General features: G+C 40.5%; 1 protein-coding gene across 1 annotated transcript in view; it reads right to left on the bottom strand.

Annotated features, from left to right (window-relative positions):
• Positions 1 to 4,877: 4,877 nt before the first annotated feature.
• The window catches only part of cfap74 (cilia and flagella associated protein 74), a 138,786-nt gene continuing 126,372 nt past the window's right edge, over positions 4,878 to 17,291 (bottom strand). Inside the window, exons 33-39 of the mRNA XM_016285216.1 lie at positions 16,100 to 16,252; positions 14,963 to 15,074; positions 14,244 to 14,398; positions 7,953 to 8,091; positions 7,286 to 7,401; positions 7,027 to 7,161; positions 4,878 to 5,099 (exon numbers count right to left, since the gene is read on the bottom strand). Of these exons, the coding sequence (XP_016140702.1) occupies positions 4,992 to 5,099; positions 7,027 to 7,161; positions 7,286 to 7,401; positions 7,953 to 8,091; positions 14,244 to 14,398; positions 14,963 to 15,074; positions 16,100 to 16,252 (918 nt within the window). The 3' untranslated portion in view covers positions 4,878 to 4,991. The remainder of the gene's footprint in view (positions 5,100 to 7,026; positions 7,162 to 7,285; positions 7,402 to 7,952; positions 8,092 to 14,243; positions 14,399 to 14,962; positions 15,075 to 16,099; positions 16,253 to 17,291) is intronic.

The following is a 17,291-nucleotide window of genomic DNA, read 5'->3' as shown; positions in this document are numbered from 1 at the left end:
CTGCCATAATGGCATAATACATGTCTGGTGTCATTTGTTACTCGGTTCTTATCCATCACTGCAGTCACCTGGATCCAGTCCGTATCCAGTCCAGATGGTGGTTCTTGCGCAACAGCAAAGAAGTGGCTGCTTCAAGACAAGTAAATCATTTTGAATATCTGAGCTCATCATTATCGCATTTTTAGGCAGCTGGTCAAGGCATGTTTGAATTTCCGTATCATAGTTTGAAAGCATGCAAAACAATTCCAAACATTTCCCGTGTTTAATGCTTCCTCGCGTTCTCTGTGACCACGCAACGGAATATCTTGCTTGGCACAAAAAATTACAACATCCAGCACAACTTTATTACACAACTTTATTAAAGAATTTGCTAATTTTCTATCCGAGTTAGTGCTGGCTGCAGATAAAGTCATGATTGTTGGTGATTTTAATATCTATGTTGATAATGAAATAGATGCATTGGGGTCAGCAATTATAGACATTCTGAACTCTATTGGGGTTAGACAACACATGTCAGGACCTACTCATTGTTGAAATCATACTCAAGATTTAATACTGTCACATTGAATTGATGATAATGGCGTTGAAATTCTGCAGCAGAGCGATGAGATCTCAGATCATTATCTAGTCTAGTGTGTACTCCATATAGCTAAAGCTGTAAATTTAATTCCAACAAATATGGTAGAATCATCACTTCTACTACAAAAGACTGCTTTGTAAGTAATCTTCCTGACTTCTCAATTCCTCCACATATCCAATAGCTCAGAAAATTTTATGTAACAGAAACTATGGACTTACTCGTTTCTAGCACTTTAGATACGGTTGCTCCTTTACGCTTAAGGAAGATTAAGGAAAACACTCCGACACCATGGTATAACAAGTACACTCGCACCCTAAAGAGAGCAGCCTGGAAAATGGAGCGCAGCTGGAAAAAACAAAACAAAACTAGAGGTATTTCATATTGCATGGCAGGAAAGTGCCTTCTCCTACAGAAAAGCCTTAAAAACAGCTAGATCTGATTACTTTTCGTCTCTTTTAGAAGAAAACAAACACAACCCCAGGTACTCAATACAGTGGCTAAATTAAGGAAAAATAAAACATCAACAGGCATTGAGATTTGCAAGGTCTTGTATAGACAGGTGTGTGGCTTTCCTAATCAAGTCCAATCAGTATAATCAAACACAGCTGGACTCAAATGAAGGTGTAGAACCATCTCAAGAATGATCAGAAGAAATGGACAGCACCTGAGTTAAATATATGAGTGTCACAGCAAAGGGTCTGAATACTTAGGACCATGTGATATTTCAGTTTTTCTTTTTTAATAAATCTGCAAAAATGTCAACAATTCTGTGTTTTTCTGTCAATATGGGGTACTGTGTGTACATTAATGAGGGAAAAAAATTAACAAATGATTTTAGCAAATGGCTGCAATATAACAAAGAGTGAAAAATGTAAGGGGGTCTGAATACTTTCCGTACCCACTGTACATTTCAAAATATTGCTAATTACCTATAAAGCCCTGAATGATTTAGCTCCTCAGTACTTGAGCTTATCGCATGATTGTCCTTCACATCTGCTACATTCTCAAAACTCTGGCCATTTGATAATACCTAGAATATCAAAATCAACTGCGGGCAGCAGTTCCTTTTCCTATTTAGTGCCCAAACTCTGTTTGGTAGAACAATCTACCTAACATTATTTGGGAGGCAGACACACTCTGTCAGTTTAAATCTAGATTAAAGACCCATCTCTTTAACCTGGTTTACGCATAACACACCAATACATTTCTGTTATTCAAATCCATCACTGCAGTCACCTGGATCCAGTCCGTATCCAGTCCAGATGGTGGATCAGCACTTAGAGACAACCTCTACAGCCCTGAATGTCAGCGGAAACCATGTCAACTAGATGTGCCCCAGAGACAGATCCCCAGCGAAGACCTCGTCACCTAGATGGCCATTGAGACAAGACCATGGGAACCAGATGACTCCTCTGCACAATCTGACTTTGCTGCAGCCGGGAATTAAACTGCTGGTTTCGCCTGGGCAAAGGAGAACTCGCCCCCGACTGAGCCTAGTTTCTCCCAAGGTTTTTTTCTCTATTTCTGTCACCGATGGAGTTTTGGTTCCTTGCTACTATTTCTTCTGGCTTGCTTAAATGGGGAGACTAGGGCCCATCCACACGGACTCTTTAGCTGTACAAGTACAAATTTTGCATCGTATCGGCGTTTTGTCCATACGCATACGGCATTTTGGGAGCCTGAGACCTCTATTTTTTTAAACCGGGTCCCAGGGTGGATAAATCTGAAATGACACCTATGCATTTTCGTGTGTACAGCCAATCCGTATATTTTGTGAAACGATGATGTCACCGCTACGTCATGTAACAGCAACAACAACATGAACAAACAATGAATGGGTGTATTTTTATTAACTAACATTAACACAGATTAATAAATGTATTGTTCCATGTTCATCGTCTTGTTGTTGTGTTTGTACACAGTTTGTAAGGTTTATGCGCATGCTCCAAATCTTCTTCTCCAAGTCTTAATTTTTAGTGTATCTCTGTGGCAGAATTACAGCACCACATACTGGTCTGGCATGTATACTACATTGTTTTGAGTTGGTTTCAGTGGTTTAGTGTGTACGCAGATATTTCTTGAGATGACGTCGTGAATACAGAAGAACGAGGGGAAAAAAAAATCAGATAGGGAAAGCTCTGGCTTCGTGTGAATGTGGCCTTAATTTATCATCAACTTGATTGTACAGATACTATTTGAAATTTAAACTGACTTTAACTGAAAATTGAATGTTTACTCTTGTCCTTTTGCATCTACACACTGTTTTCCCATTTTATACTGTAAAGTTGCTTTGACACAATCTGTATAGTTAAAAGCACTTTATAAATAAAAGTGACGACTTTAATATTGTTCTTGATTTCTTTCTACAAATGATGCATTTACTTGGTCTCTCATTAGTTGATCAAACACTGTACCTCTGCCATTGGGCTGGTGACTTTGTCTGTAAGCGGCTAGTTTCGTTTTTGAATGCAGATGTCTTTTGCTATCCTGATGCTTCTTACATGCTTGAGTTAGATGTTTCCAATCTTTAAATCCATCCCGTGTAAATTTGGCTTCACTTTGCTCAAGGAAGTGCATCACTGGCTGTGCTGTTTTTTTTTTTTTTTGGAAATTGTTGCATTTTTGGCTGCATGGGTGGCTTGTCCAGATCAGACAGGTCTGGTGGTGGAGTTCCAGAATCATTTGACATCGACACTTTTGGTTCATTAGCAGATGCCCCATGTTTAATTGATGGCGACGCCCACCCAGGCTCATTAGCAGGAGATTGAGGTTAATTTGCAACCACAGGTGGTCTGGCTTCCTTGCTAGAATTGCTTTCTTGCTGCAGTACAATTGGTATCCAATTTAGGCTTTTTAAAGTATTGACTAATTGGTATTTGCTTCGCCATTTTAAAATTAAACTGAAACGTGCAGTTGTTACTATTACGTCTGTATGTTGTAAAGCATTGTGGGCGGGAGTAACTGAAACTGATGAATCATATTTAACTTTTCTTTTTGACAAGCGTATTTGACAAATTGACAACGGAAACTTGCATGTAATAATCTTTTAAATATAAATAAGATGGTCATTTTTATTATTATTATTATTATTGTTAATTAACTTCAAAGCCACAATTCAAAGTGGGTCTTTATCTGCAAAAGCTTTGCCACTGGTGCCCTGTATTCAAATGTACTGGGGATTTATCATTAACACTAATTGTTACAATGCACTTAGTGTAGGGTGACCATACGTGCCATTTTCCCAGGACGCGTCCTGGCCAAGATTTCTATACTGCCTAAAATATTTAGGTTTTGGCTTTGTTTGCGTGTGCAGACCGATCGGTGTATGACATCAAAATACCATACAAACGGTTCCTTATGCTTTCAAAATGCACTCGAGGTACTTTGATGTCAAACACTGATCGATCTGAGCCGCGCTGCTTTTAAGTCGAACACACATCCTATGTACGCGTAATTGCATCGCTTTGACCGTAGATCCCACCTTCTCACACACACACCATGATCGGTCCATTATGTACAATGCCTGCATGTTATTGGTCAAACTACTTTTCGATCATTACCTTCAGCAAGCATGAAAACAGGAACAAACAAAGCCAAAACAATTCCTGGCAAGGACGCGTCCTGGGAAAATGACACGTATGGTCACCCTAACTTAGTGTCTGCACGTTTTTACATTGTACTAATATTTTAAACAAACCTGTCTATAGTTACCTATTAAACTCAACCTACACTTAATCTTACACCTTAAACGGGGCCATGACATGGATTTTCTTATATGTTCCTTGAGGTTTATTTATCATGTTAATAAAGTTTTTTTGCACAATAAATAAATAAATAAATATGTGAGAAAATTATTATTTTCTTGGAGACATGGCCACAGGTCTTCTGGTTTTAGTCTGTCTCAGTTTGTTCTGTTTCTTCATGCCATTTCAGACAGACTGATGATGATCAGATCAGATCTCTGTGTGCAGCACTGGCAAACAAAAATCTCACTGGATTATTACAATTAATGGCAAAATTGAACTGATGTAAACTGATATTTCCTACTGACTCACAACAGCAAAAGATAGAAATAACTGACTTAAAACTATTTTTTAGCTGGTGAAAATACTAGTGTTCTAATAATTTTGGCCACCACTGTATATATATATATATAAAAAAAGTTAATCCTTGTAAATGGTTTATACATCGTTGCTATTTATTGTTGCACTGTGTATTGACAGCACATTACAGAGAAAGCAATTCAGAAATGACATATACCTCTAATACAGAGCATAAAAAGGCCACAAAATTATACAAAATCAATAATGATCAAAAGGATGTCTTCTACAACTAGATTTAAACAAATATCAGGATTCAGTGACATTGAATTATATAATAATAAATCATGGCACACATTTTGAATGGAATTCTATGTAGCTGTATTTTTATCTGTATGGGCCATCAGAGTGACTCGGTAAACGTCAGTCTCATCTCCTCTGACGGTCAGCAGAGCACACGCTTGCACCACTGAGTTCGGCTGGAAGACAAATCAAAACACACACTTCTGACTGACACTGAGTGCGAATAAGGTGAGGTGAAACTTGCAAACTACACCAGGATTATTGGAACACACAATGCATTTTCAGTTCTGTAAATATAAGACTAATTATATTACCAGATTACTCTTGATTAATTAATCAATGGAAACAACATCAGTCTTCACAGTAACAAAAAAGTGAACAGTTCTTCAGAAAGTTCAAGTATGGCACAAATAACAGAGAAAGAGAAAAACAGGATAAGATTAATACAAGATGTACAACTGCCCAGTAGGTGGTGATATGCAAATATAAATCGCCATTACACAAAACAAGATGTATAAAAGAGGCAGCATGCCTCATGGGTGTACCGTAATAAACGTTTTTTACGCTGAGGGTAAAGCATGCGTATGCGTTGCAATATTCTCCAAAATGGCAGAAGACGTAACTAAGGGGGGAAGAATTGTTGAATAAAGTTATTATTTTTGTTGTTTTTTTGCACTCAAAATGTATTCTCATAACTTCGCAAAACTGTAGTTGAGCCACTGATGTCACATGGATTATTTTACCGATGTCCTTGCTACGTTTCTGGACTTGGGAACCAATGTTATAATATTTTAGCATTTTTACATTTGTTTTATTTTAATATCGTTTTCAAATTTGCAATAAAATTTAGTGTCGTTTTTATTAGTTTCATTAATAATTTTGTTAGTTTTAGTTTAGTTTTTATTTTGTGAACACATTTCTATTTAGTTTTTATATAGTTTAGTTTCAGTTTTAGTTTTATTAGGCTGGTTTTATTAGTTTTGCAGAATTAACAGATCACTTCCAGAGCACAGGCCAAAAAAGGCTTAGGCTAATTTAACCTTAGTGATGCAGTGTCGTTTTTATTAGTTTCATTAATAATTTTGTTAGTTTTAGTTTAGTTTTTATTTTGTGAACACATTTCTATTTAGTTTTTATATAGTTTAGTTTCAGTTTTAGTTTTATTAGGCTGGTTTTATTAGTTTTGCAGAATTAACAGATCACTTCCAGAGCACAGGCCAAAAAAGGCTTAGGCTAATTTAACCTTAGTGATGCAAATGTCTAGGAACACAAAATTAAATCATGCTGAGATTGATTAGATGGTAAAAGTATACAAATACATGTAAAAATTAAGCAGTCATGCCTTTTTAAATGTACACAAGTTGCGCTTACATTATATTTAAAACGCACTGAATGATACATGTTGTGATTTTTAATTTGAAAATAAATGTAGCTAATTTCTTTATATTATGTCTTTCATCTTATTTAACCATAATCATGATACCATAACTGTCGTGTCTTGCTCACTCTCCCGCGAACAAACGCGCATAAATCATAAGTGGAACTTATGAAATTCAATAATAATGCCTTAACGTTCGATTTGCAGCGTTGCGACACACAGCTCATATATTTTTCCACCACGGGGTGAGAAAGTAATGATTAAGAAAACTATTATTTATTTTTGATATTTATTATTTTATTTCAGTTAGTTTTGCAATAACTGTTGTTAGTTTAGTTTCGTTTTAGTTTTTCATTCATTTTGATGTTTTTATTTTATTTCAGTTAGTTTTGCAATAACTGTTGTTAGTTTAGTTTCGTTTTAGTTTTTCATTCATTTTGATGTTTTTATTTTATTTCAGTTTACGATAATGTTTTTTGACAAATCGTTTTCATCTTAGTTTTAGTTTTCATTTATGAAAATAACCTTGCTGGGAACATTACAGTTGTATTGTTGTCTATGGGCGGGTCAGAGAGCTCTCACATTTCATCAGAGATATCTTAATTTGTGTTCTGAAGATGAACGAAGGTCTTACGGGTTTGAAATGACATGAGGGTGAGTAATTAATGACAGAATTTACATTTTTGGTGTGAACTAACCGTTTAAACTAAGATTTCAGTACTCACAGCGAGACCACTAGGTGGCATCCAGGAGATGGTGATGGGACATCTATGTCCTGCATCCACACTTCCTTGCATTGGTGCCACTTTGAAGCCCTGCTGCTCAACAGGTGGGATATTCTCCCAGGTAAACTCAACCGTCTGATAACAGAGAGCAGAAGAGGGGATCAAACTCCTGATCTGTTTTCAATCATCTTAGCATGAACCGGTTCAAATTAAACTGAAACATGGCTTCAGATGATACTGTGCTGAACTGTATACTTACTTTTTTTGTGGTTGGTTTTGTGCTGTAGACACATCCGACATGAAGTCTGCGTGTGGCTACGATTGCTCTGCCCTCTTGATATTCACTCCTGAGTGTCAGTAGCAAACGCTTGCTATCTACATATGTGCAAGTTTGTGACAGAATGACAAAGACACTGAAATCAAGGATAACAATCAGCTCAATAAATAAATAAAATAAAAATACATATATAAAATAATAATACATTGCTCTGTTAAAATTTTAGTTCAACAAGTGCTGTGAGTTTGTGCAGGACTACCTGAATGTCTAACCAAGGGCAAAAGGCATGGGTGTTTAGAAATCTCTTTAAAAAGAGTGCTGCCTAGTGGTCTCAGCCTGACATATGAACAGCATGCGCAGGTTCATAATCACTCTATCAAGCATTTCAGATAAACTTGACCCAGACAGTACACAAAAACAAACTGTGGTTGTCAGATTTCTTCCTAAAGCTAAAATAAGATAAAATAAGTTGCAATGTGAACCAGACTTTGTGCCATTATTCAGACGTCTGACAACATGACAGCAAGCATAACACTTGGAAGTACACACATCACCTTATGGTTTTATAAGTTAAACATATTAAATGTAGTTTGATGGGTTGCAGAAGAAAATTTAACCTTAGCATGGCTATGCTTAAAAAAAGGAGTACCTTCATGTTTCATGAGTCCTGATGTGTATATATGAGATGGGATGAGTGATTCAGAACAGACGTCTACTGGATCCCCACCACAGACAAACATATTGTGTTGACATGAAGAACCCCGGAGCTCCAGCGCACACACCGTTTGCTATCAGTACATTCACAAACAAAAAAAATGCTGCGAAAACATTGCCAAAACATCACAATTGCTGTGTATGAAGCACGCTATGTAACTGAACAGACTTTAAAGCTATGTGAACAGTAATCTAGATACATTTGAAAAAAGGATTTTTCTCTACATTTTTGCCGTTCGTCCACACTGAGGCAATGTTTGGTCCTGTGAAAGTGGATACATTTGAAAATGCTGTTTTTGTGTTATGGTGTGGAATGTGAAAATGAAGGTGTTTGAAAACGATGAAGCATGTTAAGTCATGTAAAGCATATTACACTGATAGATCTGTTTATGTGCTAATCACTTCCACGGTGATGCAAGAGATATGTTACTTTGTATAATCTTCATATCACATTCCTGCAAAGATGACAGAAAATTTACTTGGAATTGCTGTCCTGGAGCAAAACAGTGTTTTAGATCACACATGAAATGATGATTGAGTGAACGCACCACCCTAGTGAAAAATAAATATACTAAAATGTATTTGAAATACATTAATTTCATGCTAAGTATATTAAAAATACATCTACATATTTATGTACTTAAAAAAATACCCTGTATGTCAGGGATAGTCCAGACTCGTCAGGCCCAATCACCTCACACACCCGTTCACAATCACCAGAGTACTAATCAGCCGCACCTGTCACCACCTCATCAACACTAGCTCAAATGCTCAGTCACTGCAGTCACACTTCATCTGGTCTTGAGTTCACTACGCTACTCCTTACCTGACTCACTAACCCGGACTCCATCCTGAAACCTCCCTGCCTCTGTGCCATCCTCTTCAGCCCGATCCTAGAAGGAACCCGTCATCACGTGAGCTAGATCCCTTCCATTCCATAGACTGTTGCTCTAACCTGTTTGCTCTCCATCTCTCTCAGCACCTGTTAAATAAAGATCCCTGTGTACTTTACCTCTCCGTCCTTGGTCTCCTTCTGTACTGTGACAGAAAACCAGACCTACCCCAAACTCTCCATGGAGCCACAACCACCGAACCCCCCATCACTGGAGGATTTAATCCAAGCCTTCCGTACATCCATTGTGTCTGCCTCCCACAGTCCCATGGCACGGCCCGTTATCTTCTCCGATGAGGAGGCGGATTGTGGTGGCTTCTTGTTACAATGTTCCCTATACTTCGAGATGCAGTCGCAAGCCTTTCCCAATGACCGCGCCAAAGTGGCCTTCATGATCTCTCATCTCACCGGCCGCGCTCTTCACTGGGCCCAGTCCATGTGGGAGAGTAACCATCTGGCCATTCGATCTACTTTCACCGCACACTTCAAAGAGGTGTTTAGTCATGCTGTGGCTGAGATCTCCGTGCATGATCAGCTCTTCTGTATCCATCAAGGCAAGGCCTCCGTGAGCGAGTATGCCATCAAATTCCGCACTCTGGTGGTGATGAGTGGATGGAATGAGGTGGCCTTACTGACTGTGTTCCGGCAAGGGCTGAACACAGACATTCGCCTCCAAATGGTGATATTTGACGACACCGTGGGATTACAGAATTTCATCCAAAAGGCTATCAAGATCTCCCAACATCTCCTGGCCTGTACCCCGGTCCAGCCTCGCCTCACCGAGCACATCCGCCTCACCGGCTCCAGCACCCGAACCCATGCAAGTGGATTCGTACCATCTCACCCATGCGGAGCGTTCATGAAGGATAACAACCGGACTATGTCTGTATTGTGGGGAGCAGGGACACTTGATTCGCTCGTGTCCTATCTGTCCCTCACGACCCTCGGTGAGTACTATCCAGTTCAGCCCTCAAATTGCTACCTTGACTAGAATGAATGTATCATTAATTTCATCTCACCAATCCCTTTCAGCGCAAGCCCTTGTAGACTCTGGTTCTTCGGGGAACTTCATGTCCCGCAACACACTTCAACTACGACCGCAGAAATATGCCCATGTCCTTAATATCCTCACCATCCAAGGAAAGCTGCTGGGTCGAGGGAAGATCCAGCTATGCTCCCCCACCATAACGCTCCGCATTGGGTGCCTTCATGAGGAACTCATCTCTTTTCTGGTGCTGGAGAATTCCACAGCGGAGATCATCATGGGACGCCCTTGGTTAACCCAACACGCACCCATCATTAACTGGACCATCAACGAAGTTATACACTGGAGTGAGTACTGTCGGCAGCACTGTATGTCCCAAGTTCTCCCTCTGTCACCTGGTTTCCTCCCGGTCTGTGCCACCTCCATCGAGAGCCCCGAAACCACAGCACCTCACAGCATTCCCAGTGAATACCAGGCATTTCAGGATGTTCAGTAAGCGGGCCGCGACGAAACTACCACCTCATCGGCCATGGGACTGTGCCATAGATTTGCTGCCTGGAGCTCAACTCCCTAAGGGTAGGGTATACCCGTTGTCCATCCCGGAGCAAGGAGCGATGGAGGAGTACATTAAGACCGCCTTCATCACGCCCACCGGACACTATGAATACTGCGTTATGCCGTATGGCCTATCCAACTCACCTTCCGTATTCCAAGGATTCATGAACTAGGTGTTCCGGGAGTTCCTCCATCATTCTGTGATCGTTTACATCGATGACATTCTGATTTACTCCCGGAACTTGGCCGAACATCGCCACCAGGTGGAGCAGGTCCTACAACAGCTGAGAAAGTACAACCTCTATCTCAAGCTGGAGAAGTGCGAGTTCCACCTTACCACCATCAAGTTCCTCGGATATGTCATCAGTCCGCAGGGTATCCAGATGGATGACAAGAAGGTCCAAGCCATTCACAACTGGCAACAACCCAAGACCGTTAAGGATCTCCAATGCTTTCTAGGATTCTCAAATTTCTACCGTCGTTTCCACCACTTCAGTCAGCACACAGCCGCCCTCACGTCCATGCTCCGAAATAAGCCCAAGTCTCTGTCCTGGACGCTCACAGCCCTCCAAAGTTTTGAAGGACTGAAGGAAGCCTTCTGCATCACTCCTACCCTCGCGCTTCCCGATCCTCAGAGACCGTTTGTCGTGGAAGTAGCTGCGTCCAGTAGGGGTGGGAGCGGCGCTCTCCCAGCACTCTGGAGAGCCTCCTATCCTCCATCCCTGTGCATACTTCTCCCACAAGCTTTCCCGGGTGGAGCAAAATTATGACATCGGGATCCGTGAGCTTCTCGCCATCAAACTCGCTCTGGAGGAGTGGAGCCATTGGCTGGAGGGAGCTCTTCATCCCTTCCAGGTCATCACTGACCATCGGAACTTGGAATATCTTCGGGAGGCCAAATGCCTAAACGCACGGTGGGCGCTGTTCTTCACCCGTTTTCATTTCTCAGTTACCTACCGGCCCGGACCCAAGAACACCAGAGCAGACGCTCTGTCGCGCCTTCCTCAGGCCACAGAACGATTGATAACCCCATTCTCCCTCCAGCCCTCATTGTGAGTCCCATCCAATGGATGCTCGATGAAGAGATCCGTCAAGCCACACACTCCGAACTAGCTCCGCCGGGAGGTCCAGAAGGGAAGGTCTATGTTCCATCCACTCTCCGCAATACCCTTCTGGACTCGCTACACTCTTCTCCGGGCTCTGGACATCCAGGCAGCCAGCAAACCCTCTCGCTCCTCAAAACTCGCTACTGGTGGCCCGCTATGGCACGAGAAGTCAGGCGCTTTGTCCAAGGATGCTCAGTCTGTGCCATCACCAAATCTCCCCGTCACCTGCCACAAGGCAAGCTGATACCACTTCCCATACCTCACCGGCCCTGGTCACACATCGGAGTTGACTTCGTCACCGATCTCCCCGAGTCCGAATCGCACCTTATCGTAGTTGTCGACTGATTCTCAAAAGGATGTAAACTACTCCCCCTCAGAAAATTACCCATGGCCATGGAAACCGCAACACCGATATTCCACCAAGTCTTTCGCAATTTCAGCATCCCGGAGGATATCGTTTCCGATCGTGGGCCCCAGTTCATCTCCCGGGTCTGGAGGGCCTTCCATCTCCTCTGCATATCAGTAAGCCTCACTTCCGGCTATCACCCACAGTCCAACGGCCAGACTGAGCGCAAGATCCAAGAGATCGGGAGATATCTCCGTAGCTATTGCCACCATAACCATAACCGCTGGAGCTTCTACCTTCCCTGGGCCGAGTACGCACAAAACTCTCTTCGACCGCAAACCCCATTTCAGTGCGTACTGTTACCAACCTCCCCTATTCCCGTGGATGGGAGAACCCTCAGACATTCCAGCGGTGGATCACTGGTTCAGAGAGAGCGAGAGGGTCTGGGACTCAGCGCATGTTCGGCGACCCCAAGCTCAGGCCGATGTTCACCGCCGCTCTACTCCCCGATACCAGCCGGCAGATAGGGTGTGGTTGCCCATGCGGGACATGTGTCTCCGACTGCCTTGCCGCAAGCGGAGTCCCCGCTATATCGGACCATTCACCATCTGGAGGCAGATCAACGAGGTCACATACAGGCTTGAACTTCCTCCTCACTACCGCATTGCACCGACCTTCCATGTCTCACTGCTCAAACCCTGTGTTCACCCTCTGTCGGTTTCTCCCCCAGGGTCTGACGAATCCGGCGTACCACCTCCTCCTCCCAAAATCGCTGAAGAGGAGACCATCTACAGAGTCAATTCTCTTCTGGACTCCCGGTGTTGAGGCGGCCGCCTAGAGTTTCTCGTGGACTGGGAGGGATTCGGCCCCGAGGAGAGATCATGGGTGTGTAGAGATGATGTGCTAGATCCCTTACATCAACACTAGCTCAAATGCTCAGTCACTGCAGTCACACTTCGTCTGGTCTTGAGTTCACTACGCTACTCACTAACCCGGACTCCATCCTGAAACCTACCTGCCTCTGTGCCATCCTCTTCAGCCCGATCCTAGAAGGAACCTGTCATCACTTGAGCTAGATCCCATCCATTCCATAGACTGTTGCTCTAACCCGTTTGCTCTCCATCTCTCTCTCTCAGCACCTGCTAAATAAAGATCCCTGTGTACTTTACCTCTCCGTCCTTGGTCTCCTTCTGTACTGTAATTGTAAAAAAATGTACCCTGTAATTGTACTTTTAGTATACTAAACTGGTATACTTAAAGTCTGCTAAATGGGAACAACTAATTTTGTACCTAATGCTATTTAATTGTGCGGAAGTAGTGCTGAAGTCCAACTAAAGATATACTGAAGTATATTTGATTGTGCTAAAGTGGACCTATTGCAAGTATACTTCAGGTACTTTTTAAATATCTTGCATTTAAAGACCTTTATTATTCAAAGATCACACAATCCTCATCAATAGTGACATTAAAACACATTTTAGACTTAATATTAAGAAATGTGCATTGTGCACAAGTAGTACTTCAAATAAAGTTTAATTATTTTTATATCAGTACGTTTCGAGCAATATGTCAGTAAATGTTAATAGATTTTAACTACACTTAGTATGTAAATGTTTTTTTTTTTTTAAATATATTACTTTTTACTAGGGCAGCAAGTGTTGAGAGATTTTGCTAATAAAATGATCGTGACTGAAGAATAGCTTGAGAATTTTATTACGTCTGGTCTCTCTGTATCATCTCAGTGAGCATTTATTACGTTTTACTCCTAAGCAGTAAGAGAGCTTTTTGAAATGAAAACACTGTCTTCAAATGTATCCAGATTAATGTAGATATAGCCTAAGAATCATATTTCATAATTATATTGTTAACAGGTGGGGAAATGAATACCCACCACTAGCCAAATGTGCATGCAATTTTGCCCAGTGAGACATGTTATTTAGTAACATATTTAGTAAACTTTTTTGCTGTTTATTTTAACAATTTTAATCTATATATTTACATTTAATCACTTAGCAGGCACTTTTTTCAAAGTGTCTTACAAATGAGTGTAAAAGTAGCTATCAAAACAACAAAACAGCAGCAATATATATATATTGTTACAGGTCCCGGTTAATCTAATGCAGTACATGTAACATTTTTTTAATTACATTTTTTTTTTATATATATATATATATATATATATATATATACACATATATACTATATATATACACACACACACAGTATACGCTGAATAAAAATGTATAATAAATTCACTGAACAAAACAGGCCACATGCAAAAAAAAAAAAAAAAGTGAATCTTGACTGCGAGCTGTATTCATGTGTCGATGAACGTGTCTAACTTTGTTCATGAGTTGCACTGTGAGAACATCTCTGTAACGGAGACTCTCATGATCGGGATGGAAGGTAACAGTGATGTCAAGCGCTCCTGCAGAAGTAATAGCTCCTCCTGACGGTGACACACGGAACACACTCATCCCACTGTAGTTCTGAGGACCTGAGAGGGTGGGAGGATGATGATATTAATTGATGATTTCATACATTTAGGGAGAAAGGTCATGTATATGCCAGTAAATAAGCATGTTCTGGTCATGTTAAGGTTGCTAGGAGTTCATCACTTAGGCATTGAGCCTCATGTTGTTCCAGTATGAATAGGCGCCAGTACGAATGATACTCTGCTATGGCTGAGGGAAAGGTTTGTCAGCAAAGAAAATCTTAAAAAGTTAGTTCCTCACACAAAAGTATTGTATGACTTCAGAAGACATGTAATAAAGCAGTGGTTCCCAACCACACAAGAAACCAGGAACATGGTTGGGAAGCACTCTAATATAGGGTATGAGTCGTTTTTTTACAGCCCTAATCATTTGCTTTAATTAAATGGAGAAGCGCAGTGTCAACATTCTGCTAAATATTTCATTCTGTGTTGCACAAAGGTAAAAGGGCTGATTAAAAGATGACAGAATTTACATTTTTGGGTGAATGTTTCTCAGGTTCAAAATCTGCAGTCACATGCTTGTATTGCACAGGAGAGGAGACCTCAGTGTGTGTGCCTGTAACTTACCCACATGTACTGTGGAGTCCATGACCGACTGTGTCCGGTCGTTCCGTTCTGTAAGACAGTGGCCTTCTAACAGCACACTGAACTGCACATCCAGTGAGGACATGTTCTGCAGCTAAATACACCCGAGAGAGAATCCATCAGTTCGTTACCAAATTCATGTATACAATCCATATCTTGCAAATACACTACTGCTCCAAAGTTCAGTACATTAATGTTTTTGAAAGAACATTATGTTCACCAAGGCTGCATTAATTTCTGCAGTGCTGTCACTCCATTCTTCAGGTGTCACATGGTCCTTCAGAAAACATTCCAATATGCTGATTTGATGCTCCAGTAATCTTTCATGTTATAATTACACCATTTCGGTGCTGCTTTATGAAGCATGTCTTGTTTGAAGAACAGCATTTATTTGAAATAAAAACTTTCTGTACCATTATAAATATGTCTTCACTGTCCTTTTTGATCACTTAAATGCATTCATTTAGCAGATGCTTGTGTTTAGAGTGACTTACACTACATTCAGTACTAGGGTTTGGTCAAGGCCACAATAGTGACTAGATATTTTACAGGACAAATCCCTTAATCACTCCTCAACCAGTAATATATACTTAAGGGAAGAATATAAACAAGGAACCCATTACAATAAACAATAAATAACTTGTAAAACTGCACAGAATCACAGTCAACAGAATTATACTACGGTGACAGTGACCTCTAGTGTTGAATTGCAGTATGAATTTGACACTATTTATCCTATCATGGCTCATTTTACACTGTCAGAATTTTTTTTTTAAACTGTACCTTTAGCAGTACAACAGCGGGCAGTTTCCATTCAACTTTGTACTTTATCTACCCCTAAAAGTTGCATATTTATACCTTAGAGATACTGTATGTACCTTAGGGTACTACTATGAACCTTTTAGGGGTAAGGTACAAAAATGTCCTTTTGATAGTACAATGACAAGCTGTTGTAACCTTAAAGGTACCATTTTGCAAATATTTTCTGAGAATGTATAATTTGATAACTGTGTTTTTGTACATAATGCATTGTCTGTCAAAAGTGAAGGCATCTGCTAATTCCTCAATGTTTTGAATGTGACATTAGTGCACAAAGACATGGCAATGTAGATTCAATACCCTGAACACTTGTGAGGCGCTCTCATTTACAGGAACATAGTCAAAGTTAATGTGTCCTCCATTTGAGCAGGTGATGATGGGATTTACAGCTTCACCACACAATGCGAGCTCCAGCGACATCTGACTGCAGTTCACCTCCAGTGTTTCATAGTACTGACAAAACAAAAAATTATTTTATAATATGAATATTAGCATCAGCTCAGTGACAGTTTTGGGGAATACAGATCTTGGTGTGTTGTTCTAGTGTTCTACTGAATCTCACAAAAACTGTTCAGAAAATGCCTGGGTCATATTTCAACCCAAATAAAGATGGTTTGTATTACAATAATGAGAATAATGGGTAAAGAGAGATGTTTTTGCCTAATGATGATAATAATTTTAAGGGGGGGGAAAGATATTTAGGGGGCATTTTACACAACACTGTTTTCAACTAAATTTACACAACGGTGTTTTGGGGGCCTGAAAATGCAAATTTGAGAAAACGGTGATATCATGTACTTACATATTCAGTCTATAGGTATGTGCGCAGAAGTGTAGCATTTCTTTACAAAGTGACATTGCGAACTACTTGCCTAATACAGCATTTTTAGTCATTGTCGCAGATTCATGTGAATGGGTTTTGTTTTAACAACACTGATGTCTATACGTGAAACTTTTCAAAAATGCAAAGAATAAACTTTTCAGTTTTTAGAACACTGTTGTTGAGTAAAGTAACAATTTGGGGTAAAATAGGCATTTAAACAATTCTTCTTGTAGATTTTGTGAGATTCAGCCAATCGTATATACAGTATCTCACAGAAGTGAGTACACCACTCACATTTTTATAAATATTTTATTATATCTTTTCATGTGACAACACTGAAGAAATGACACTTTGCTACAATGTAAAGTAATGAGTGTACAGCTTGTATAACAGTGTACATTTGCTGTCCCCTCAAAAAAACTCAACACACAGCCATTAATGTCTAAACCGCTGGCCACAAATGTGAGTAGACCCCTAAGTGAAAATGTCCAAATTGGGCCCAATTAGCCATTTTCTCTCCCCGGTGTCATGTGACTCATCAGTGTTACAAGGTCTCAGGTGTGAATGGGGAGCAGGTGTGTTAAATTTGGTGTTATCACTCTCACACTAGTCACTGGAAGTTCAACATTGCACCTCATGGCAAAGAACTCTCTGAGGATCTGAAAAAAA

The sequence above is a fragment of the Sinocyclocheilus grahami genome, unplaced genomic scaffold, assembly GCF_001515645.1.
Source record: "Sinocyclocheilus grahami isolate Dianchi unplaced genomic scaffold, SAMN03320097.WGS_v1.1 scaffold194.1, whole genome shotgun sequence".
NCBI lineage: Eukaryota > Metazoa > Chordata > Actinopteri > Cypriniformes > Cyprinidae > Sinocyclocheilus > Sinocyclocheilus grahami.
Note: the sequence above shows the minus strand (reverse complement) of the source record. Positions and strands in the feature narration are given on the sequence as shown.